The following is a 23,827-nucleotide window of genomic DNA, read 5'->3' as shown; positions in this document are numbered from 1 at the left end:
TGCGGCGGCATCGTGCCCGCTGCGGGGATTAGAGCCTTTCCCTGGCAGAGCCTTCTCAAGTGCAAGTTCCTGTGGGCCAACTGAAACAGAGGGGTTTTGCATAAAAGGAGCAGTTTTGGTTTGGTGGTTTTTTTCTTTTTTGGAGGGAGGGGTGCATAACTCATCCCAAAGACCTTGACACTGGTGTCGGGCTTGCTTTATTTACTAACACCTGCCTGCTGCAGCTCCGCAGGGAGAGCCATGCTGCGGAGGGCCCTTGGGCTTTGCGGCAGGGGGTGGGCAGGAGCCTGGCTGGTGCACAAGGGGAGGTTGCAGTGTGCTGGCTGACCCGGCAGTGTTTGTCCCTGCTCACAAGTACCTGCTTCTCTGGAAGCCTGTTGCTTCCACCAGTGAGTGAAAAGGAGCTGAAAGGAGCGATGCACGTGTTGGGTGCTCAGCAGCCTGTGTATCTCTGGGTACCCTGCTCCAGCCACCCGCAGCTCGTTTCCCCAGTGCTCCCAGCAGCTCTGCCCCCTTCACAGCTTGCCCCTGCTTACAAGCAACGGGCATATATATAGCATAAATATTTTTATATTTGTTATATAAATATATATATTTACATAATATATATTATAATATTTTTATATAGAGCAAATATAGTATAAAAATGCTACATTAATTCCCCTGCATGTGGGGTGCGGGTTGCAGTCTGACACCTCTGCTATGCGCTTTGCTGCACGTGTGCCTGAGCTCGGGTGTGCCACGAGCAGGAGACACGGCCAGTGGCCTCCCAGCGGAGCAGGGCTGGGGGAGCTTTGGTACCCACTTTGGGGTTCTTCTACAGCCACATCTGGGTGCTCCCCAGCTGGGTGTTTCAGAGGTGAGGATTCGGTGGACTGGTCTACGCCACTCTTGCGGAGTGGTTTGGGAAGTGCCTCCTGCACGCCTGCCTGCTGGAGGCTGCTGGCAACCCCTGGGACAGGAGCTGGCAGTGTGCTGGGGAGGGGGCAGAGCCTTCCCAACAGGGATGCTGTGGGTGCGTCTGCAGAGAGAAAATAACCTGGCTGTCTGCTCTGGAGCCACTTCTGAGCTGAGCCCTTTGGCTTGGGCCGTTGGTTCAGGCAGGTGAGCTTCTGCGTGATGTGGAGGACGCTTTCATGACCTACCTGGGGTAAGCGTGTGTGGCACCCAGAGAAAGAGCAGCTTGGGTCAGAGGGCAGTGCTGGGGCAACCCCTGCTGCTGGAGGGACGTGGCAGGGCAGAGGACCCTCAGAATGTTCCAGGTCAGGGCAAAGATTCGACGCCAGCTTGTGTAGACATATGGTTAAATGCAAAACACGTTTAAAGCAACTGCCTCAACCTATTGCTTTCCACAGTTGCCTGGGGGCCAGCTCAGGCCAGCTGCAGTCTGTTCTCTTGGGATTTTGAGCTGGTTACATGCAATTGTTGCCAAAATATCGGTCAGAGAAACTTCCTAAGACTTGTGAAATTTAGAAGGCAGGCAGCTTTTATTAGGGAGCTGGGAGCACGGGGGATATCTCCTCTTAATGTGTACACCTTGTCCTTGAATACATGTCCCTTATATTCTGTATAATCATACATATGCATTGCATTTCCCCCAAATCCCACACATATTCCATTCTCTTCCTGGAATTCATTTACATGAGTCCCTCCTCCTTTTGTACATGCATCATTTCTTCTGAATTGAGTCGAAGGGCTGCCTTTGTGACCACCGACCCAAATTAATTTCTAAATACTTCATGACCTGGTCATCTTAGTCCTTTTTATAATGTTTTCTTGGCAAAACCTGCTAGGTTTCCATGAGGTTCAATCACTTCTTTCCTTTCATCCTAGAAGTTCCTTTCAAGATAGATCATAAATCTTGTCCATACAATACCAGGTTTTCTCGATCACAATCTTAATAATTATACTAATGCAAGGACTTCTCAATTACAATCTAATAATTATGCTAAGGTTATACATTAAACTTCTGGTATCTATCACAGTCATCTCTCAATGGGTGTTTGTCCCAAGGGCCCCAGCTCCTACCACAGCCCAAGTCACAAGTCCCCCAGGAGATGGTGGTGTCTGATGCTGGGAAATCGGAGACCTCCGCTCGGGGCATGCGGAGGAAGTTCACGGGTTTGAAAAATGCTGGAGCTGCCCCTGCCCTCAAAGCTGAGCTATGGCAGAGAGCTAAAAGAAGCTGGCACTGGCTCCTGTGGCTGTCCTGGGTCTCAGTGGTGGCCCCTGCTTTGCCGCGGTGGAGTGCCTGGCCCATCAGCTCGGTCCCCGCGGTGTTGCAAGGGCAGGCGCTGGTGAGCCCCCCTGGCTGTGGCTGCAGCGAGCCCGGGAGCCGGCCAGCCTGGGGGTGGCGAGGAGCAGGGGGCTCGGGTGCACGCTCCTCGGAGGCAGTGGCAGTGCTCGGCAGCCTTCGGAGTGAGGGGGTTTGTCTTGGCACACACTCGCTCCAGTTTCAAGAGAAATGCCTCTGCAAGGGGTCAGCTGAGAGCTGAACCCAGCCTGAGCAACAGCTATCGGAAAATATTTCATCATCGTAGTATAATATAGGAAAAAATGCATCCTCTCACTGGAGACAATGCACTGGACCAACAATAAGGTCCTTGTGCTTGTCTAGCCATCTCTGGTGGACAGAATACTGATGCTAAAAGTTGATTTCTGTTGGTTTGTTGGTTTTTTTTAAATGTCTGCTTCCATAAAGATTTTAGCCACTATTTGTGTTGTTCTGGCCACAGGTTTTAGACCCACAGCCAGTTTTTCTGTACTTTCAATTTCCACTGACCGTCTCTTCTAACGTTCAATGACAGATGGCCAGTACTGATGCTTGAAATGCTGCGTTTCACCCTGGGGATTCCTTCCCACTCACCTTCTCGCCTCATCCATCCCCCTCTTGCCTGTGCTGCAGTCCTCCCTCCCTGGGTGGGAGGCATATTTTGCATCCCTCGAGGCGCCTCGGGCAGGGGTCCCTCTTGCCTCCCTCATCCCTGCTGCCCTCCCGAAAATAGGCACGGAGGCTTGGGAAGGAAATGTCAGGGCTCCACGTTCCTGAAGGAGACGGGGAGAGAAAGGGCAGCAGGTGCTCAAGTCATTAGGTAGAGCAGGCACAGGGAAATGAGGATATTCCAGAAAGTTCTCTCACAGATGCATCCTCTCAGCCTCAGCCTGGGGGTGCCTTTGTGAGCAGTGTTTAAAAATGATCTATTTGCAAAAGCCCATGAATGGCAAGTTGTGGAATAAGTGAGCTTTTGAAAAACAGCTGCAAATGATTAGACAAAACAATAAAAGAAGTTACTTGATGCTGTCTCTTCCGTCGGCAGGGCTGTTAGAAGTATTTGCCTGACCTACCGTTAATCCACAGAGATTATTTTCATACCAATCCCTCCGTAAATTATCCGACAGCAGAACTGAGCTTTGCCCCGCTCCACGTACACAGGCGAAGTGACGCAGGAGAGGTGCCCAGTGTGATCCCCCACGCGACCAGATAAGAGCTGAAAAAAAATCGGGGTGTGGATGGATTGTTTGCCCAGAGATGAGATGGCTCCAGAAGGAAATAGATATTGGAAATAGGAGGAGACTACAGGGGTCTCCCCATTTGCAACGATGTTCCTCAGGGGCAAAGTGTGCCATGGGGGTGACCTGGCCGAACTGAGCTGTTGTTTCTGTAGGAGGTGTGTGGGCATTAACCCCCAGCGCCGGCTGGAAGGGAATGCTCCCTAGGGATGCTGCTCTCTCCGCTGTGGGAGCGGCAGGATGAGGAGGGAGCAAGGCTGTGCCCCCAAAGGCTGCTCGGGGAGCATCACGCTGTCTCGCTGCGCTGACGTGTGGAGCTGAGGGCAGCCTGCTGCGTGATGGCAGGGGGATGGTCAGCACGGAGGGAGCCGAAGCGCTAATTCCTTTATTTAACCAAAATTTTTCTATTAGCCCTTCGATGGAAAGCTGCTGGTAAAGTGCCTCCAACGAAGGTCCTTGCAGTCTTTTGCTGTCTCCCTTGGATTTCACGCCCTCGAGGGCTAACAGCCTCCCCGGTGCGCAGGTTCTGCTGCTGCTCCCCCCACCCAAGCCCCTCTCTGCTGGTCGCTGCTGGGGGTGCCGCAGTGCCTCCCCTCTGCTGTCACCACTCTCATGGAGGGCGGTTTGCTTGTGCTTGCACATGATTTAAAAAAAAAAAATCTTGTACTTGGAAGCGGCAGGCTGGGGCTGTAGTAGAGGCTGGAATTAAATCTGCCTACAGGCAGCCCGGGAGGAGGGGACGTTTCCGTGTCTCTGCCTTTGCTTGTGGTTCCCTGTGCACTGGGGACAAATGGGGAATGAAGGGCTCAAGGCAGCCGGGAGCGGGGAGGAGAGAACAGATGCTGAAGAGAAAAGCATTTTCTGCGCAGTGCGGTAGGGGAAGCAGACCTAAGCTTCAGGAGAACATGTATTAATGAAAATGAAGTCAGTGATTACTACTCAGACTGAAAAATGTGACTTCTTTCACCACAACTGCAGAGAAAACGGTGTTGGGCTAAGAGGGGTTGTATTGTAATTTTAAGCCAAATGAGGCTAGGAGAGGAACAAGAAATCAGGTACCGTGGAGAAACTGAAAGAAGCTTCTTCACCTAGGAGGACAGAGGGTTGGAAAAAGAAGAGCTCGGCTGCTTAAGCCATATTTTATTTGCATTAGGGTGTCCATTAAAGTGCCCTTTGGAAAGGCGATGGCAGCCAGTGCTGGGAGGGGAAGCCCCAGGCAGTGCCGCTGTGGAGCCTGTGCTGCAATTTGGTGAAGATGGGAAAAGGGAAAATGATATATGGTGGGCAAACAGTATGTGCAGGGACAGAGCACCCCCAGCCTCACTGGGAAGTTCCCTAGGAGCTTGGCTGCCCCTCACTGCTCTCCAGCTGGAGGCCATACCCTAGGCGTTTTCCATGAAGGCAGCAAAAAACCCATCTCTGCTGCTGCTGCTTCAGTTCCTGCACCGAAGGACAGAGGTGTTAAAACATTACAAGGAGATGGATCTTGAGAATGTTTCTGGCATGTCATAACCTTTCCAGTATGTGGCTTCTTAATAGTAACAGAGTAATTTTCTGCTTAGTATTTCTACAAAAGCCCTGTGTGGCACTGATTCTCTGCTGTGAAGGATTGCAGCCTCCGGAGGTCTCAATTCTGGAAAAGCTCTAAGCAACTGCAACACGGGTTTAATGAGATGAAATGTGTGTGGCAACGCTAGCCATGACAGCGTTACCGGCTTTGCTGCTGCTGATAAATCCCAAATGCATTTCTGAGCCCAGCAAGCTTCAGTAAGATCCTTGAGGGTTTTTCTTTTTCCCTGACACCTGGGTAATGCCATGCATGACTCATCCTCTCTCGTACTGTCAAAGCACGTTCAGTTCTGCAGGAGTGATGCGCAACGTGACCAAGCACCTGGTGCTGGGGTCAGCTGTCCTCTGGACAAAAATTTAGCAACTCTTATTTGCATGTGTGTCCCACGTGAGGTGTGTTTTAAGGAGAACTGTACACCTGTACAGCTACTTCAGGTAAACAAGCCTGACCTCTGTGTGCTTTTCCAGCTGGAATTCCAGTCAAACTTCTAGTACGGCGTTCACAAAAGGTATGTGGAGAGAAGGGACTTGGTAATCGCTACAAGAACCCTCGCTCTCATCTCCTTTGGTGAACTTCACTGTAAAACTTAAAATGTCTTATTTCCTCCATGCACAATTTTTTAATTAAAACTCTCCATCGAAAAGGTCAGGAGAGCTTGACTCTCTGCTGCCCACATGCCGATAGCCTGACAGCAGTGAAAGCTAATGGCAGTAAATAAAATTCCTCCCAACCTGAAAAGAAAGCGCTGAGGACCCTCTCCAGGTGGAATAACTAACGAAAGGTTAGCTCCCATGTCCCAGTCCTGCCACGTGCCCTGTGAGTAATCTCTACCCATCACCCCTGTTCTTGCTGGTTTTCTTTATAAATAAGACACAGCTCCTCTTCTTTTCCTCTTCTTTTCCTGCGTTGTGTGCTCCTCCCCTAAGATTACAATCTTTTTTTTAAGCACTGGGTGCAACGTGCTTTTGCACTTCTAATATATATCTGGGTGCCAGTGAACCATCACACACACCAAAACCTGCTTCATTTCATGCTCTGTAATCGCGTGCATGCAATGAGCTCTTGACTGTCCACCTTTCCAGCGCTGATGTTTGGATGCTGCAATTGCATTGCTAAGATAGGCACTTCCTTTGCAGAAGAAAATTTTACGCCTGATGTTCTTGCCAGCTACGATAATTATTGTGGATTCAGCTGAAACTTCCAAATGTGTATGTTCTGGTTTATTTAAGTTGTGGCAGTATGAACCAAGTCACAGACAACAAAATGTCTTATCAGTGAGGGAAGGAGCACAGCTGTTGATATGTGCCTGTTGTTAGTGTGCTGGAATCTATTTGATTCAGCACCAAAGTGACTTCCCCACCTATGGGAGCTACAAAAACAGGCTGCATTAAGAGACCAGTGAGTTTCAACTGCCCATTTTCCTTTCAAACTGAAATATTACATGTATAGATAAGCCTGCTTGATTAGAAATAGACTTTTCACAAAATCCATGGTTGGCTCACGCCTAGAATTTTATTCAATCCATTCAAAAAATAGACAGAACTATAAGGTGGCACATATTGTCAGAGAGTACAAATGTCACGTCTTTCTTTATACATTTTAATTTAAATCCATAGATTAAGACAGTGAAATAATTGCCCTGGGTGGGAAAATAATTAAGGGTCTTCCATGAAAGGACAAGTCTTCAGGTAAGCATTTACACAAATGTATCTGGTTAAGCATAACTTTTTCTATCCTCTATAAAAATATAAACAGCATTTCAAAATGTCTTTAGATAAGTATGTTAAGGTCATCTAACATGGCATTAATGTCCTGACAGAATACGGGTCCTGGGCACGTCAAACCACACTTAGTAATCTGTACCCAGCCAAAACCAAAACATTTTGTATGAGCTACAAACATAATGCAATATAATGAAAGAAAAACAATATCAAACCAAAGATACACAAGTATGACGTTCCTCCTCCCAGATGAATTCCTTATCTTTATTTTGTATTTTTTGTTAATATGGCAATGACTAAGACAAAAGTGGCAGTTCTACACAGGTTAATTGTAACTCGGGACCAAGTATAACTTGCTTTTCCCAGAAACTAACATCGCTGGGAAGTGACCTGCGCCAGGACTGGATTAAGGGCACTCACTGTCATGTATGTCTCACCTGCGCAGTATTACTTTGATACAGACCACAGCACATGACAGGAGGACAAATGCAAATTACAAGGGCAGAATCTTGGCTTCCCAGACAGCAGAACCAGGCTGTAAAAGTGAAACTAAACAATATTTTGAAGGCAAGAAGAAAATTAAACAAAAAGCCAACTAATCTAAACTTTAAACAGTGGGATGTAGGGTGGTCCTGGTACAGCTGTCATAAACGCACCCTATGTTTTCCAGGGATGCAATCTGATAAGCTAAACACCTAATCATTGTTGCAAGGACTTACTGGTTCAACACTGATTAAAATGTTTGAATACACTGAATATATTGGTCACAGGTCTAATCACATACTTTCCCTTTTCCCAATCCTAAATTTGTATCGGAGCAGCTTCCTCATCAGCTGTGTGTTTGTATAGCAGAGCACTCGATGTTGTAATTGACTAGCACGTACGCCAACAACGGCTGGTATTTTCCAGTTAAAGTGATCTACAAGTGAGAAACAAAACCTAAGGATAAGGGTCAGGTTTCAGATAAAGGTTGGACATTTTGAACTTTGGACAAAGTAACAGGTATCTTTGATTCTCCTGGTGCTGGCGCTTTTGTGACTGGGTTTGCATGGGCTTTTATATCAGCTATTCTCTCTTTAAATCTTTGCTGGAGGTACTTTTCTTCTTTGGAGTAACTTTTGGCAAAAGCAGACATCAGCAGACATGCTGCCATGGTGGACCCTCCAACACAAAACAAGATTGCTCCTGCCAGCTTGCATATATCAAGGGACCCATTAAACTGAACGGCACGGGTATCCACCACAACAAAATCATCTTTCCCAAGGGCTTCGATTTTCGGTGGCACAAGAAAACCCACTACAAGAACCGTTAAACCTATCAGCATAAAAGCCGTCCCAGAGATGAGTCCGACCTGGAAAACAAAGAAAGAAACAAAACCCCCAATTAATATGCCTTTCCAGTTTTCACTGGTAAGTGGCCCTAGGAGGCGTTTAGCTTTCATTGTCTCGCAGGGACAGTTCTCTCTTTTAGGAGAGGGCTGATACTTTTTTTTTTTATTTAGGTCATATGTGGCCCTGCTAGAACTAGAATATGCAGAGAAACTGTCTTTTTACAATTCATATTTATATAATTCAGAACCGACATTTCTGAAACAATGGAATATGCATCTACACATTGAAATAGCATTTTGTGTCCCAAGGCCCCACGACAGAGGACTGCAGTTTGACCTCAGTGCCCTGTGACTGATTATTGCTTTAGCTTTAGGTGGTGGTGAGCACCAGCAGTTCAGTCCCTGCACAGGGTCTGTCATATCCACCCCTTGCTTTTACTCCACAAAATGCTGTTCCTTTACAGGGATTAGAAGAAGTTACCATTGCTGGGAACAGGTCACAGAATATTTCTAGCACCTTTCAAGTGTGAGAGCACACTTTGGTTCACACAGATCAGCCCTACCATCAAAGCAGAGGCTGGATTAGATGGTCTCACAGGCCCCTTCCAGCCTGTGGTCTTCTCCAGTTCTGTCAGGTTCTCTGGCCTTAATGCGGACCTTGTGGGTTTCCTGATCCCTAGGTCACACAGTCCTGGGGTTACTGCTGTTAACCTACCACTCCTGTTCCCAGTAATCTGGCAGGACTACTGTGGGTGCAGGGCAGAGGTAAGCTACTTTGAAGCTATGGGTGGGGTTTCCTGCGCAAGACTTTGATGGTTCAGTGACATGGCTCTTTGTGACAGAGAAACTATAGGATCCAAAGACCCCAGAATGCCCTTGGAAGCTCCTGTATTTCAGTAAGAGCACCCTGCTTTCAGACAGATGGTTATTGAGTCATCTCAAGGAAAACTGAGCAACAGAAGGCCTTTCTGGATTGAGACCTAAACCCATTAGTTACATGTGAAAGTCTTGAAATGGGAGTTTCTCCCTCTCTAGTAAACAGCAAGAGGCAGTACCTTCCAGAATGCAGAGCTCCACCTGCTAGGCGATCTCTGGATCTGAAAATCATCCTCATACTCCCAAATTGAAGCTGTGCAGTCCTCATAAAACTGATGCAGGTAGGACCGAACTCCATAGCGTTGGTACCCTCCCTCGGTGCTGCCCTGTGCATGCTTGGACCCACAGATGTCAGCATAGGAGCTCATCCTTCCTACCTGCAATGAAAGGTTTCACACAAAGGAGATCATTATTAATGTGGTGGGAGAGAAAAGCTGGCTACAGACTCTCCAGATGACACGAAAAAAAGCAGCCCAGGAGAGACCTTTCCTTCACTTTTTTCCAAACCAACAAACGAGCCTGACAGAGTTGCATGCGGTGACTCAGCTCGAGCGAACCCAAGGCACTCAGCATCTTGGCACAGCCCAGCCTGAAGTTGCTACTGGGAACATTCCCTCCCATATGCAGGGTGCCGTCTCCCCATCTTTCACACTAACATGCTACTGCGTTTCCGTGGAGATTGGAAAAAGCAGAATATATCAGGTAACAAAAGCCAGCATCCCTCAAGGGCTCATGCTGCCTCTCATCCAGACTGTTTCTATCAGTCAACCAGTTTGCAACCTCAGGAACTTCCAAAACTGCTGTCCTAGGTGTATTTTTTAATGTTTTTGCTGAAGCTTTTGAAGTGCAGGACTAAGCATTGATATAACCATATTGATAGCCATAAGGAACAGAGGCAAGGTAGTACTAGACTGATTGAAACTGTATATATCCTGTCATATATATGAGACATATGTCATATATATCCTATAACTTAAATATGGATAATTAAAACCAAAAAAGATGGAATGCCATAACAGCACCAGTCTCTCACTGAGGAGAGTGAAATGGAAATACTAAACTTGTGGCCAACCACTTCTCCCTTGGAGAAATCAATGCCCAGGTTCCTGCTGACTTTAATAAAACCAGAATTTTGCCTGCTATGAAAACTACCACCAATGTTCCCTACTCTTTCTTTCTATTTCATGGAAGTTCTCCTAATGCACAGTATTTGTATTTAACTATGCAGGTCCCAGGCCTGAACTTGCTTGCACAGACGTGACGCTACCAAATTCATTGAAGCAACGTTAGACCCTAAAACACCTTGAGCAACAGGTCAATGCTACTTAAGCTGACTGACTTCTCTTTAAAGAAGTTCAAAAAGCCTTAGTCCAAAGGGAACTGTTAATCAGTATGTGCATCTGAATGTCACAGCTCAATTTGTATCAGCTTCAAGCAGTTCATCCGATTGCCACAGTAATTTTACTTAGAGGGAAGGAAGAGAGGTTTGACATGCTCATGGCAGCTAGAACCTCCCAGTTTTGCAGCTCTACCAGTCCTTTGCCCTTCAGGACTGGGTGATCTTGCTGGGAGCAAAATACCAGAGTATGCAAGAAAAACAAATGCCACTGCATTTAAACAAAGCAGAAGCCAGAAAGTATCGATGGGGAATGGCAACAGCCTGAATGAAGTTTTCGGTTGGCTCCAAAATCGCTGCTGGTGTAACAGTGATCTTCCAGCCTTTTGGAATATGCTTGTGTTCTTGGCTCAGGGATAAAGAGGGGCTTGCTTTTTCTTCTTTATAAACCCCAGTAATCTTGGTTTTTATTTATTTTCTATATCTAATATGTATTTAGTTCAGTATTTCATGATCTCAGCATCTTATAATTGCAAATCTCCCTCTGTAACTCGTGATGAGGTTTCAAGGCTCTCAGCAGTCATGACGGATGCTGGGGGCCCTAGCAAGGGCCAGAGCTCCCGTCAGGCGAGGAGGGCACAGTGCCGGTGGCTGAGCTTTGCCGAACAGCAGGGGTGGCAGCAGGCACAGCTTCTGGCAGGAGCTCCTTCTTTGAACCCAGAACTGCTTTTGCATCCCCTGCAGGTTTCCCTTTTCTGCCTCAGCCACAGTAAAGTGTTAGGAAATCAGAGAAGTGCTCTCTGACTCTGCGGATGAGCCTGCTCTCTGGTGATGGTACAGCATCAGTGCCCTCCAGAGTGCTCAAGGTGCTGGCCTTCCCAGGCAAAGCAGAAAAACAGGCAGGGTAGACAGAGACCTTGAGACAGCAGGAAACTCCTGGGCAGCGCCAGCTGCTCACCCTGTGAGCAGAGAGAGCCTGGCACCTGGGCCACCTCCTGTCAAGTTGTATGTTGCTAATACTGATGTTTCCCCACTACAGTTAATATATTGAAAAAAATCTGTTGTGCTCTTTTAAAATGCTATGAATCTCTGAACACTTAGAGGTACAAAAAAAAAAAAAAGTAGTATGGATACATGTATATAATCTGAACTCTTGTGGGGGAATGTTGGAAGTTATTCTACTTTTGGAGCCTGTTTGCTCTTTTGCAAAGAGCTCTTTTTGTTTCCCTTGAGAGTCCCTCCTTCTGCTCTTTATTCCCTACTTGAAAAGAGAGGAAAAGTAGTCCTCTTTCCTCACTGCCACCGTTTCTTCAACAGCTAGCTACCCTCTTTCACAGGACAAGCACTGAATAGTTCTCATCAAATCAGAGTTCTGTCCATGTCATAAAAATACCTTAGGGTGAAAGCAGAGGATGAAGCAATGGTGTAGTTTACCGCAGGTGCCCCAGCTCTCACGCGCAGGATCACACAGCCTCAAGGTTCGGGACAGTTTCTGTCTATATCCCTCAACATACCTTCTGGTTATGAGTAAGCAGGTGCTTTATCTCCCACATCAGAAAGAGAAAAAAAGTATGGAGGCTAACAAAAGCTCTGCGGAGACTCATTCTCTTGGGTCCATACTTAGATCTTTATTCTCACATCAACCCTACCTCCTTAAGTAAATTATAAATTAAATTAAGTAAGTTAAAAAACCTCCTTGAACAACTTAAGTCATTCAGGTAAGCATATTCAGCATCGCATAATGAGCAGAGAGAGAGGTGTTTTCCCCAGGTGTAAGTGACTCCCTAAGGTCAACAAAAGGAAGGACCAGATCTAACATGACCAGATAATGTGGTTTGCCAAAGCTCACTTGCATCACTCCAGCTGCCACCCAGGAGAGAATCTGAGCTGCTCTGGCTTCTCCAGAATTCAGAGAGCAGGTGAAGCAGATTGCTGAACCAACAACTGTATTTATTGCAATGAATTTAAGGAAACTCAACGTAACGTGACAGAAAGCCATATAAACACTATCTTGCATTCACTGCACTGTCAGTAGGTTTAGTCAAGACAGAGAAATGAGAGTGTAGCATTTCTAACAGCTTGATGAAGAACTGCCTGTAAGAACCACACAGCCTGAATCACTTACATTACATGCAGACTCTTTTTCTTTAGCAGTCTAAAATGCTAATAGGTGGGTTTGGTCAGGCATATGAGCAAATGATAAATAACAGCTGGGAGGTGGAATAGAAAACACAAGAATGTTCTTTTCCTTGAAAGAGTTGCAATAGCATCAGGTAGCATGACCTTTTAAAATGGAAGAAAAAAAAAAAAAAAAAAGAAACTGCCAGCATCATTAATTCTTTTCAAGCACTGCCTAATATTAGTCCTACTGAACATTTTCTTTATGCTCAGACTCTTCCACTTCTAAGTAATGCCCTGTCTTTTGCTATCTCATTCCTTAGAGAAAAGAGAAGGCTTCCCAGCCCTACATGACTCATTGAAGCAGCCTGGTAATTTGGCCTAAGATGGTCTCTATTCTCAGCTACAATGTAAACATCATGTTTTTCTTGCTACTTAACAGTTGGGGCAGAGGAACTGGAACAGTCAGAGTAGGGTGGGAGAAAACGGCTCTCCATAAATAAGGAAACGTGTGTCACAGCATCAGTTTACATTGGATGAATAAATCCTGCAGTAGCTATGATCTCCTGAGTGTTGCGCATTTGCATGTCTCACCTTCATGGCCGAGAAACTAAATGCTGAAATGTTGGGAAACTTTTGCTAAAAAGAGAATCACTGCTGCCCAAATCAGTGTTACACACAAGCTTAGAACATGCATCCAGGCCGCAGGAAGCGGTTTAATCATTAAAAGTTTTTCAGTGCCTAAACCCGAGGTGCCTAGGAACACGTGGGATGTATGATCACAGCTTCGGAGCACACCACTGCGTAGTAGCAATCCATCCCCTAGCAACTTTTGTTTCCATGGCAAAAGCCGTCCTGTTTACTTTGAGCTTTACTATTCTCCACTGATCCGGGGAGATGTGACTGGATTGGTGAACAGGCAGATTAAAAGATGAGCAAACTCCAAGAAAAATCACCCAATCATTTTTTTTCAACTGTTTTGCTTTCATACTGAAGGGTCGGACACATTTGGCCCCTGAAAGGCAGGACAAAGCAAGTAAGGCCATGCCAGTGCTCCGCCGCCGCGCCCAGCCGCCAGCGTGCGGCACAGGCACGGCGGGTGGCGCCGGCGGGTCCCCCGCTCCCTTCTCCGCGCTCACACGCCCCGACCCTTCCCTTCGGAGGCGCGTGTTTGCAGCCCCTGCCCACAGAAGCAAGAGCCCTGTGGGAGCGTGAATCCTGGAATCAATAACCCGGCTCCGGCGGCAGCGCTGCGCTGGGCTCCGGATGCCTCGGCTCCCTGCCGGCCCCACCGCCACGGCCAGGCACCCCGCGGCCGGGACCCCGCGCAGCGGGACGGGGGCTGCCCCCGGGGCCCTCAAGCTACTGCCCCCGGGGCCCTCCGGGGTGCCGGGCTGCTCTCGGGGCGCCTCTGCCCCCCGCCGGCTGTGCGCAGGGCCTTCCCCGGGGCGGGGGGCAAGGCCGGGGGGGGCTGCAGCGCGGCCTCCCCGCCCGCCAGGTGGCGGCCCCGCAGGCGGGCGATGGCCAGGCCGGAGCGGGCCACCCCGCCCGCCGGGCAGGACGCGCTTTCCAGCGCCCCTTTCCCCAGCGAAGGGGACGATCCCCCCGCCCCCAGCCCGGCAGCCCCGAGGCCAGAGCACGGCCCGGGCTCCCGCAGCGCGCGGCAGCGGCCTCCCCCCGGGGCGCGCCGCTGTGCCCCCCCCCGCCGCCACCCCCCGCGGGAACCTCCGCGCCCCTCCGAGCGCACCGACGGTCCCAGGCGCTTCCCCCCGGCTCCCCGCGCCGCCAGTGCGCCCGAGGCGGCGGCGTTACCTGCCGCTCCCGCCGCTCCCCTCCGCCGGTCGAGCAGCCGCGGCGGCGCTAGCTGCGGCCCTCCCGCCCCGCGCCCATCGCCGCGCCGCGCCGGCCCCAGACACCACGTATGAGGTACGGCCCGGGGCGCCGCGCGCTCCCGCTCCGTGCCTGCGCACTGAGCGCCCTGCGCCGAGCGGGGCCGGGCCCCCCGCCCCTCGGGCCCCCCGCCCCTCGGGCCCCCCGCCCCTCGGGCCCCCCGCCCCTCGGGCCCCCCGCCCCTCGGGCCCCCCGCCCCTCGGGCCCCCCGCCCCTCGGGCCCCCCGCCCCTCGGGCCCCCCGCTGCGGGAGCGGGGTCCCTGCGGCTGCCGCACCGCAGCCGTGGCCATGGCGGGGTCGTGCCAGGCGGCGGCGGCAGGAGGGGGCTCGGCCACTGTGGTGGGAAAGGCGGTGTCAGAAGTACTTGGTGGGTCGTACGGGTGCTGGGTGTAGGGCACCGGTAAGGTAACGTCTGGGGAATCGGTTCTGGCTGTAGACTCTGCCCTTGCAGCTCAAGCGACCCGACGCGTGAACACTCCCTTCATGGGCTCCGCCACATCCCACTGGCACCCTGTGTCCTGCACCCCGCATCACACTGGCACCAGCACCCCGTGCCCCTCGGCTGCCCTGCCGCCTTCTCCTGCTGCCCGGCACTTGCAGTGGCTCCAGCCGGGTGGCTGAGGGGTGGCAAGCAGCGGTGGCCGAGGCACAGAGCAAGGTGCTGGGAGCACGGGAGTGTAAACCAGCCCCAGCCCCAGCCCCAGCTGGGCTGAAGGGGCGCAGCGATGCCGAGCGCCGGGCACCGGTGCTGGGCCTGCCCTGCCGGCTGCGGGTCGGCTGTTCAGCGGAAACGGGCTTCAGTGAGGCGGCCTGAGGAGTTACTGAAGCGAGCGAGGGAAAGGCATGGCAAGGCGCTACCGGCTGGAGATGCTAACATGTACTGCGCGAAGTAATTCCTCTGAAAAAATAACCAGATAACCAGACCCTGAAGGGCGAGAATGCTGAAGGGTCCTTGCAGTGCTCACACGAAGACATAGATTGTGGTTGCATGTGGGAGAGGAGGATGGAGAATGTCTGAAGAGAGATGTATGAGAGGAGGATGGAGAATATCTGATCTGACAGGAGATTAGAGAACAACTGATTGTTATGAAGGAAAGTAAGAAAGATAAACAAGGTTATCTAGCCAAAAGGTGTCTGCGTGCTTGTAGTGATATGTAGCTATGTAACTGCAGGAACAGTTTCTGCCCTGAGCCTGGTGGTACCTGCAGCTGGAATTTGTATCCGGGCTCAGAGGTATAAATATGAGCTTCTCTGTACAATGAAGTGTCTCTGGTTGCATCACAACCAGAGTCCGTACCTTCATACGCCACAGTTGCATGCAGAAAAACCGAAGTGCATTAAAGCCAAATGGGGTAAGTATCAGCCAACGGCAAAACAAAGTCTTTTTAAAGTGCTTAAATCACTATAGTGCATGAAGAAGAAGATGCGATTGATGGTGGTTTCGTTAATAGCAATGCCCAAGCTCCTTTGAAAAAACCTTGCACTTGATGACAACAGTAAGTTTGGTCAATTGCAAACTAGGAATCATAAAAATAGCTATTAAAATGAGCATGTAAGGGAGTACGTTTGGAGGAAGAAGTGCTGATTTCAGTGGATTTCACCCTGTTCTTCCAAAGCTGTGGTGCCTTTCCCGTTTCAAGTAACAAGTGATGCCAACAGTGGTTCCCCTGACCTGGGCAGAGGTACTTCCACAGCAGTGTTCTATTCGGTGAGTAGCGTGGGCATACCCCAGCCCGAGGCAACTGACATGGTTATAAGCTGACAATTGATTGTGAAAAAACAGGAAAATACACTGCAGTGATAAATGAGTGAAAAGCAGGATGGAGTATCAGTCTTCAAAGGGATTTCCTGATTGATTGCCCTGTAAGGCTAACACCAGATTTACATGGAGTATCACAGCTAGGACTGAATGCTGCTTTATCCCAAATCAGGAAGATGTCTTCTCTAGAAAAAGCAATTAATCTACACAAGCTGCCCTTTATTCCCAAAGCTAGCTTCTTTTCATTACTTACCTACTGACAAAGGGAATAAATAAAAGGAGTGTGAAATACCTGTATCGGCCCAGTACAGTTTTGTTTCCTCATATGGACATGATATGCTCAGCAAACCAAGACAGATTTGCACTGTAGCAATGGGCACATTTAAAGGAATGCTAAAAATGATCTGTGAACTCCAAATAACAACCCTGAAGGCTAACCACTGATAATCTCAGAAGTTGCTTTTAGGGTACTTTCAGTGCATTAGGAAAACTGTGAACTCAGTCTGAGATCAGAGCTCTTCTTGAAGCAGAGCTGAGCTTGGTTGTGAGAGGTATCAAACAGAAGAGTGTAAATGTCCTGTTTAGCCTTGAATTCAGTAATATCAATGCAATGATGTTTTAGAATATCAGAGTCTATAGGTCACAGTGTGACTCAGGACGTGAGCTGTTGTTATATGGCGGAATTTCTAAATTTAATTTTTTTCTCAGTTCTTAGTTTTTGCAGAATTTAGGCTGTGTTTATCCTGAAGGCTTCAGCAGGGAGTGGCATGGAGAGCAAGTCTAATACTCTACCTCAAGCCACAGATGTTGTTCACTTGATTTTATTCTCTTTTGTGGAGACAGAACCCAAGCCTAGTGCTTTCCTTATCTTCCACCTGCTGTGCTATAGGCTTCTGATGGACGGTAGTGAGCATGCCAAGGAAAACAATCCTGTATGTCAGCAACTTCTGTAGGTGGTGGTGTTGGTCACCCTAGAGTTTACGGGCTTCTTTCTCTCTTACTGAGAAGTGAAGTGATTATATCAGCTAGTTTGGTGAATGCAGCTGAGTTAGTTTCTGGGAGTCTGTGCTGAGTAGGAAAAATTACAGCTTCTGGAAAACGCATTTCTCTGGTAGCAAAATACAGCAATTGGTATGAGACTCATGTTCGCTGAGTTGCAGGTGTCTCTCCCTATTTGCTTGACAGCGATGGCAAGCTTCCAGAAGCTCTGCTTCTGTTTCATGTGTTGTGGAAAGCCGTGGCCTGGATAGTTCTGCTGTAGTGACATGACTGACATGGTTGCCTGTCCTTCTCTTCTTAGTGCCTGGCTCACCTTCGCCGGGGAGCTTCCTCTTCCTGGAAAATCTTCAGTTGCCACAAACCCACAAGGAGCAGCTCGGCCATCTAAAGGTGATCCCACCCACCTTCCACACTATAAAGGGCAGCAGAAGAGTGGTGGGAGAGTTCCTTCCACTGCAGGAGTGCCTGAAGAGGGCTGTGAGGAGCAGGAGCTAATAGCTGTCCTCTGCCATGCCCCTCGCACTGAGTGTGCTCCAGGAACTGTTGCTGCCATTCAGGTGGTGCCTTCCAGTAGGCAGGAATACTGGGGAGGAATGGGGCAAAAAGGCAGAGGCCAGTTCAGGTTGGTGGTACTTTTCTGGTGCTCATTCTGCTGCCACTGTGGCAGTTCAAAATGACTAGAGGAGGCTGAGGGGAAAGGTGGCAGTTCCTCATCCCCTCCCCTCATTCGGAACAGATGCTTCTGTTAGGATGCCTGGGATCCACACTGTTTTCTGATAGCAGAACCTGGAGGACAAATCCGTAGCTGTCAGAAGCGCAGATTCAATGTCCTGGCTTAAAAGACATGGATGCCTTTACGAACATATTGGGTACTTGCCTGCCTTTCTGCTGCTAGAAATGAGATTGATGTCCTCTTCCAGCTACTTTTGGAGAGCGATCTGGTGAGACAGGCCAGTGCTGGGGGAGTCAGCTGTTGCCATTCGCTCTGCAGACTGGCTTGAATCAAGTAGACACAGAGGGTATTTTATAACGAGTATCTTATTTTTCAAAACTTCTGATTCAGAGCATGGTCTATGAATGGAAGGAGTGGGGTTTTTTTCAGCATCTGGACACATACTGCCAGCTGCTCTGTTCTTGTTTAATCTGAAGTGGTTTGCTTGTTGATACTGTCTAGAAATCTGTACTTGGCTACTTGTTTTTCAAATACTGGTGTATCTCCTAGTGCTTTCTTCAGAATGTTCTAGCTAGAAAAAATGATTAATTGTGATAATTTGTCATATTCTGCCATCACCATCTTTCTATATAGATTTGTCTTTGTCCCCTGAGCCAGAAATACAGAAGGTGCTTTCTTGACAATCCAAATCATAAATCTAGGTGCTATTTTTCTACCTTACCCTGAAAGTATATGGGCTAGGAATTGTTAATTCTATTTTTCATTCTTGTTGTATTTGTATTTGTAAAATGTACACATTGCTGGTGTATTTGAATAGTGTGATAGCAGGGAATATTTGCGAGCTGTCTAAACCCAAACACATACAGACAAGTGATTGAAGATATGGCAACAACAGGGAGTTTGTATGTAGGAGCAAACATTTGCCCGTGAGGGAATGCTGGGCAAAGAGGGATAGGCAGGAGGAATTAGAGGTGTTCCAGTGACTGATCTTCACTCCGCCTATCATGTTTGTGTTTCCAGAGTTCTGTAAGAAATTTGCTTGCACTTAGGCCTGGTTGTTTCCAAATAAGCTTTGCAGATTCAAGGTTTAGAGGCAAAAAACCTTAATATAGATCCACACGAAATGGCACAATGTCAAACCCACCTTTTTCTAGAAGTGTCAAGCGTTGGACAGCAAACATGTGCCACAGTAAGTATTTTATTTGCAACAGCTACTACTACCGCTAGACGGCTGTGTTGTTTTAAAATACACTGCCTATGAAGATTGGTGGCTAGGAGCTTGGGTTAATTTGTGAAATTTGGATTCTCAAGGGAAGCGTAATTCAACGTCAAGGGCAGGTGGGGGAAAACTATTCAGAATCATTCTAAGAAATTCAGTGTCTCAAGAGGACATGTGGTGTAAAGTACGTTCAAGTGTTGAGCATCCCTGTCAAGAGCAGACCTGCCAGTGTGCTCAGCTCCCAGCGGGACAGCCAGCCAGGGGCCGAGTTTCTGGCTGTGCTGAGCTGTGGCTGCCACGTGTGTGACTTACTGTGCTTGAGTGGGTTTGGCCACATCGGATGAGTTTCTCTCTGTGCTGTATTCCTTCCTCCTGTGCCTGTGAGGAAAAATGTGTGAACCAAAGTGTCTTTCGGTAACTCTTACATGCCTGTGCTTTCTGTCCCCATAGGTGAGGTTGCTAAAGATGCCCGAGTTCTTCTGCATTTTGGTGCCTGCATGGAAATGAAGCATCTGAAAACTTGACCGCTACTGTGAATGCTGAAGGTCATGAGGGTAACATTAGTGACTGCTCTCAAAATACCGTAGAGTCTTAACATTCTGGCTGATTGCTATCCCAGAAGTCATTATACTGCTTCCTATCAGCTTTTGATAAACTGGATGGCTTTTATAAAGCAGCCTTTGAAAGTTAATAACACATTTACTCTGTGGTTGGTCTCTCATATACCTTTATGTATAATCCAAATGTTGACAACATGGCAGAGTGAAGATGGTACACAAATACAGTGTAGTCAATGTTAATGGAGTTTGAAAAGGCATATTGTGATTGTGAGGCCAACGATGGGAAGGATGACACTGTGAAGTTGTTACTGTCCTTGCATACTGGCAGTGCCTGCGAGTGGCTGTTATCAGGCAGGAGCTGCGTTGTCTAGAAGACACTGTACAAACCTCTGTGCAAAGGCATCTTCTGCTTCAAGAAGTTGTTTTTGTTGTCTGAAACAGTGTAATCACGCTGTATTTGTAATGTAATTAGACACCGTATCAAGTGCCAATTGCCAGGCTGTCATTGATTGTCTGTTAATCTGTATTCCTCATTCAGAAAACACTGCTGGATTTTGGTGATGAAAGTCTCTCTCCAAACAATTACTTCTCTGAGGGTCGTGAGAAGGATTAGATGCTTTTGCAACCAACTATATATTTACTTTCAAGAGAACCTGTATGCAGCTGCAACCCAAAGACAGCACCTCTGTTGCTATGAGGCTCTACTGGAGTTTTAACCTCTTTTTGGAAGGAAAAACCCCAAACAGGAGAGCTCACACTGGTTGTTCACAGGATTTATAGATGTTATGACAAAATAAATGTGTCAAATCTGTACAAGGTGTTTGAATAAAGACATGAGGGAAATGTTTTCAGCCAGTCCAGTAAAAATTTGGTTCCGCATTTGACCCTAATGCACTTTCAGGACTGGTAGGATTACAGGCAGGTACCCTTAAGAGAGCAGAACACTACTATTTCTGAACTAAAAAAATAATTGAAGTTCTCTAGTGACATTGCCCACCTTAATTTACTGATGATGTTCAAAAGTAAATAGGCAACAACCATAGGCAGACAGGTTCCACTCTCATGGGCACCTGTGAGTGAGAAGAATTACCCTGTGCTGTTTGATGTATAACCCAGCCAGGTTCCAGTGTGAATATCGTCCTTTTGACATTATCCTCAAACCTGCACGCGGGACATTTAAAACATTGCTGCCCCTGTGAAGATGTCACAAGGATAAATTGGTTGATGTAAGTCTTCTGCTTGTGCCTACAGAGTTTTAAAATCCTTTTGATTTCTATAAGCATATTTCACTGGGAGTGCGGTGCGCTTGGTAAAGCTAATTCAGCAGAGGACCTTTCCTAAAGTTGTTTTTTGCATTGACACCCAAAAATTTCATTGCTTTTTGCTGCTCCCCAGGGATGAATTACCTGCACTTACCTTGACTAATATTGTTTCTCTTACAAAGAGAGTGTGATAATCACTTATTTGGACAGAGTAGAATAACAGTTGCGTGCAGACTTCATGAGGAAATAGCACATGTGTTCCCTAATAAAATCTGTTTCACTGTCTGCTTCCTGCTGTCTGCTTGCTTGGTGTGATATGCTGTTATATGCTAGCTGCGTAAGGCTTGAAAGAGGAGTAATTCCTTGGAAGTCAGGGATCAGTTAGGAGTACTGGGCAGTCCTGTGTCCCTCTGTGTCCCCACCTGCGTCTGATGGTGGACAGCTGCAGGTGCTTGTGGAAAGATTATAAAAATGGGGCAATCACATGGGGTTCTCTAAGTTCTTAGCTTCTGACAGCATGCAGCCTAGGGACTTATGTGCTAGAGGAAATCATAGCCAACCTCTTAATGTTTAATAGCCGTTAATGAACCTTCCCTCATGGGTTTAGGAGTCCCACTGCTTTTTGAATCCTCTTTTGCTTTTGGAAACTGCTGAAATGGGTTGTGGCCTTAATTCACTGTGAAAAGGAATAGCGTTCCAGGTATCTCTGCAGAACAAATTTTTTAACTGGGAAGTCAGGTGCTTTTTCATTCTATGCCCTTTTTTAATAACATGCTCAGGATAGCCGTTTGCTCCAAGTGTTCTGTGCAGAAAAGATTGAAGACTAAGGCCCAGATATTAATACCTGCTTTGGGATCTACTTATTCTGGCAATGGTATCACATCAAAGAGAGCTAAGCACTTTGAAACCAAGGAGATGTAATTGTCTAAATAATATATTTGATTGCTGATTTTTTTGTTTTAATCTGAGGAATTAGTACGTTATTTTTTTTACCACTTCACGCTCTACAGTGCATTAATGTCCCAATAATTTTTTGCTTTGTGTTAAGATGACCACAACATCACTGACATGGTTTGGTGGGTACTGACAAAGCTTGGAACTTTCAGTGGGTCACCAGTTATGTCTTTTTAGTTACCTGGCTTTAGGGGGTTTGGATGCAATCTGAATGCTTCACAGCTAGAAGTGGAAAAGCTAGTATTTTACATTCATGATTGATATACCTGGCATTCAAAGAAAATTTTCTTTGCTTATGTTATCAATTTTAAGGCTGAAAGATACCATTATGCTTTGCTTCTCAACATCTCTCTTAACCAAGGGCAATAATACTGTTCTCCAACTTCCAAAATTATTTTTAACTATTACATAAATGAACACATCATTTTATTTTGACAGATTGTAAATTCATTTAAAAAAAAAGTTTCTGGAGGGTTGGGAAAAGGAATTGTTTTTTATTTGGTTCAGTGAAGAAAGCAAAAAATGGAAGTAGGAAGTAAGGATTTTGGAAAAACATTTTGATAAAGCACTATTCAAAATGAAATATTTCAAGTGACATTTGACATGTTAAAATATTTCTATTTTGAAATGTAATCCTTTGACTCCTCTGTTTAAAATAGTGGTTTGGTTTTGTTTAATAAATGACCAAGATAGAGAGAAAAAAAGTGAGAAAAAGAAATGGAATAGTCCCAAAATGAAACAAAACTTCTCATTTCATGTCTGTCCAAAATAAATGTTTGTGTTTTGCAACCAAACCAACCAGCCCTTTGTTTCTCCGGCTATAGTGGGGGTAATTACTTTGTTACTTATTCGGGTGGTTAGATGGTCTTGCTGTTGTAAAGGTGCATCTTGGTCATAATCTGTTTAATGACATTGGACTAGACTGTGGCTCTTTAGTTGATTTATAGCATTTTCATTGCTGTAATCAACACTGCGGCTATTGTAGTAGAGGTGATTTCTGGTACTTAATGACTATAACCTAAGAGAATATATGGTATGGTGATAAAGGTGTTCAAAACTAATGCAGTGCTAATGCAGGCTGGAAATGAGGAACGTTATTCTAACTGAAAGGCTAACTAATTGTTTCAATAATTTGACTAGGAGTTTGATAGATTCTCATCTGTTCTATTTCTTAATCAGGACTGGCAGTCCTTTTGGAAGATGCCTCAGTCCACAAGAAATAACTTCATTCAGAAGTTTTCTGAGATTGTATAGCCTGAATTATGCAGAAGATGAGAAGACACTTTTGTGCTTTTCAATATTACCTTAAAAGAGAGTAACACTTCTTATTACCTACTGGGCAATAGTGTAGCTCCATTGAAGTCCATGGCAAAATTCCCTGAAATGTCAATGGAGTTTGCATTTCAGCACTGACTCAGCAGTAATTGCTTCCTCATTTTGGATGGCTGTGTGGAATAAAACCTGCGGCTGCCTCTGTCTGAGCCTTAATTGTATGGATGGGGGTGATAAAAGTGTTTTGCCAAGATGTTTGTCTTCCTGCCTGACTGTTGCAGCAGTGGCTTCCAAATGCAATTTCAATGCAGTTACATGGAAAAATAGCCTCATAGCACTCCTTAGTCTCAGATTCCTTCAAGCCTTAGGCCAGGGACATTTCCAGATGCCTCTAGTATCTGATCTACCGAGGCAGCTCACCACATAGTGTTCAGAATTACTACACAAAGATCAAGTGGTATCAAAGACTTTCCTTGGCAGGATGGTTAGGTAGTTTCTTCAGACCTTTGCGCTATCCAGAGTAGGGGTTTGCTGGTTTTCTTTTTTTTTTTTTTTTTTTCAATTAGACTTATGCTAGGTAATGAGTTAGCATTTCAAAATAAGACTATTTTGTTTTTTCATGATAAATCACAAAGGAGGAATTGCCTCAGCAGACAACCCAATTAAAACCTGCTGCCATGATGGCTCAAGGGCCTCCTGAATACATGATTAACACTCTTATGCCCTTTGACTCCCAGTTAATAGGTATTTAATCTATTACCCTATTTAAACCCAGCTT

The 23,827-nt window shown here is 46.9% G+C and overlaps 1 protein-coding gene and 1 long non-coding RNA gene across 2 annotated transcripts; one reads left to right on the top strand and one right to left on the bottom strand.

Moving 5' to 3' along the window:
* Window positions 1–6,566: 6,566 nt before the first annotated feature.
* NRSN1 (neurensin 1) lies at window positions 6,567–14,465 on the bottom strand. The gene is made up of 3 exons (XM_055706357.1): window positions 14,274–14,465; window positions 9,187–9,384; window positions 6,567–8,152 (listed from the first exon to the last, which is right to left on the bottom strand). The coding sequence occupies exons 2-3, from the start codon at window positions 9,373–9,375 to the stop codon at window positions 7,754–7,756; spliced, it is 588 nt and encodes a 195-aa protein (XP_055562332.1). The 5' UTR covers window positions 9,376–9,384; window positions 14,274–14,465; the 3' UTR covers window positions 6,567–7,753.
* A 2,932-nt stretch (window positions 14,466–17,397) lies between these two features.
* Window positions 17,398–21,070, top strand: LOC129735683 (uncharacterized). The gene is made up of 3 exons (XR_008731497.1): window positions 17,398–17,499; window positions 19,452–19,555; window positions 20,100–21,070. It is a non-coding gene; the product is annotated as an uncharacterized LOC129735683 (long non-coding RNA).
* The last annotated feature ends 2,757 nt before the right edge of the window (window positions 21,071–23,827 follow it).

This window comes from Falco cherrug, chromosome 3 (assembly GCF_023634085.1).
Source record: "Falco cherrug isolate bFalChe1 chromosome 3, bFalChe1.pri, whole genome shotgun sequence".
Classification (NCBI taxonomy): domain Eukaryota; kingdom Metazoa; phylum Chordata; class Aves; order Falconiformes; family Falconidae; genus Falco; species Falco cherrug.
The sequence above is the reverse complement of the archived record's forward strand: the minus strand, read 5'-3'. Positions and strand labels throughout refer to the sequence as shown.